The 672-nt window shown below is 28.7% G+C and overlaps 1 protein-coding gene across 2 annotated transcripts in view; it reads left to right on the top strand.

Moving 5' to 3' along the window:
• The first annotated feature begins 6 nt into the window (after positions 1 to 6).
• The window catches only part of LOC113463911 (xanthine dehydrogenase-like), a 69462-nt gene continuing 68796 nt past the window's right edge, over positions 7 to 672 (top strand). For both annotated transcript variants that reach the window (XM_026811095.1, XM_026811096.1), the window contains exons 1-2: positions 7 to 264; positions 325 to 382. In XM_026811095.1, coding sequence (XP_026666896.1) covers positions 169 to 264; positions 325 to 382 — 154 coding nt within the window. In that variant the 5' untranslated portion in view covers positions 7 to 168. The remainder of the gene's footprint in view (positions 265 to 324; positions 383 to 672) is intronic.

The following is a 672-nucleotide window of genomic DNA, read 5'->3' as shown; positions in this document are numbered from 1 at the left end:
GTATTCAATTATCAGTTACATAAAATACAGGCATTTCCTATTTACAACTTATCTTTTACTCTCGAATTCTTATTTCACTTTGAAAAAGAGTGCAAATAGCAAAGAAAACATGCAAAGAAAATATAATATAAATTAGTCGTCCACGTGGGCTTATAATTTATAGAGACAATGGTTCAAGGAGAGATAACGTCTGTAGTGTCGAATAACGTAGGAGCTGGCAAGATGATTTTTAACACATTGATCTTTTATGTCAACGGTAAAGAGGTATGTGGATTGTATAATTAAATGTAACATTGAAAGTATGAAGCACTTGTACGATTTTAGGTAGTAGACGAGAACGTCGACCCAGAATGGACTTTATTATGGTATTTACGAAATAAACGTATCCTTATTTATTAAAAATATAATTATAATACATTTATACAAAACTTACCATAAGCTGTGTTAAAAATAAGAATTTTCTAATGCATTCTTTTTAACAATTTTCACGGAAATTCTATAATTTCTTTACGGAAAATTAAACTTCGAAACTTTAACTATTGTTTAGTTGAACTTGTATTAAAATGTATCGCTAATGCTATCGAGCTATTTTAAATCTCTACAAATAGCAGGCATACATACATATTTATAACAGACACTTATGTATAGTTACTAATTAGGATGCATTAAGTC

The sequence above is a fragment of the Ceratina calcarata genome, unplaced genomic scaffold (assembly GCF_001652005.2).
Source record: "Ceratina calcarata isolate Rehan_Ccalc_2016 unplaced genomic scaffold, ASM165200v1 scaffold188.2, whole genome shotgun sequence".
NCBI lineage: Eukaryota > Metazoa > Arthropoda > Insecta > Hymenoptera > Apidae > Ceratina > Ceratina calcarata.
The sequence above is the reverse complement of the archived record's forward strand: the minus strand, read 5'-3'. Positions and strand labels throughout refer to the sequence as shown.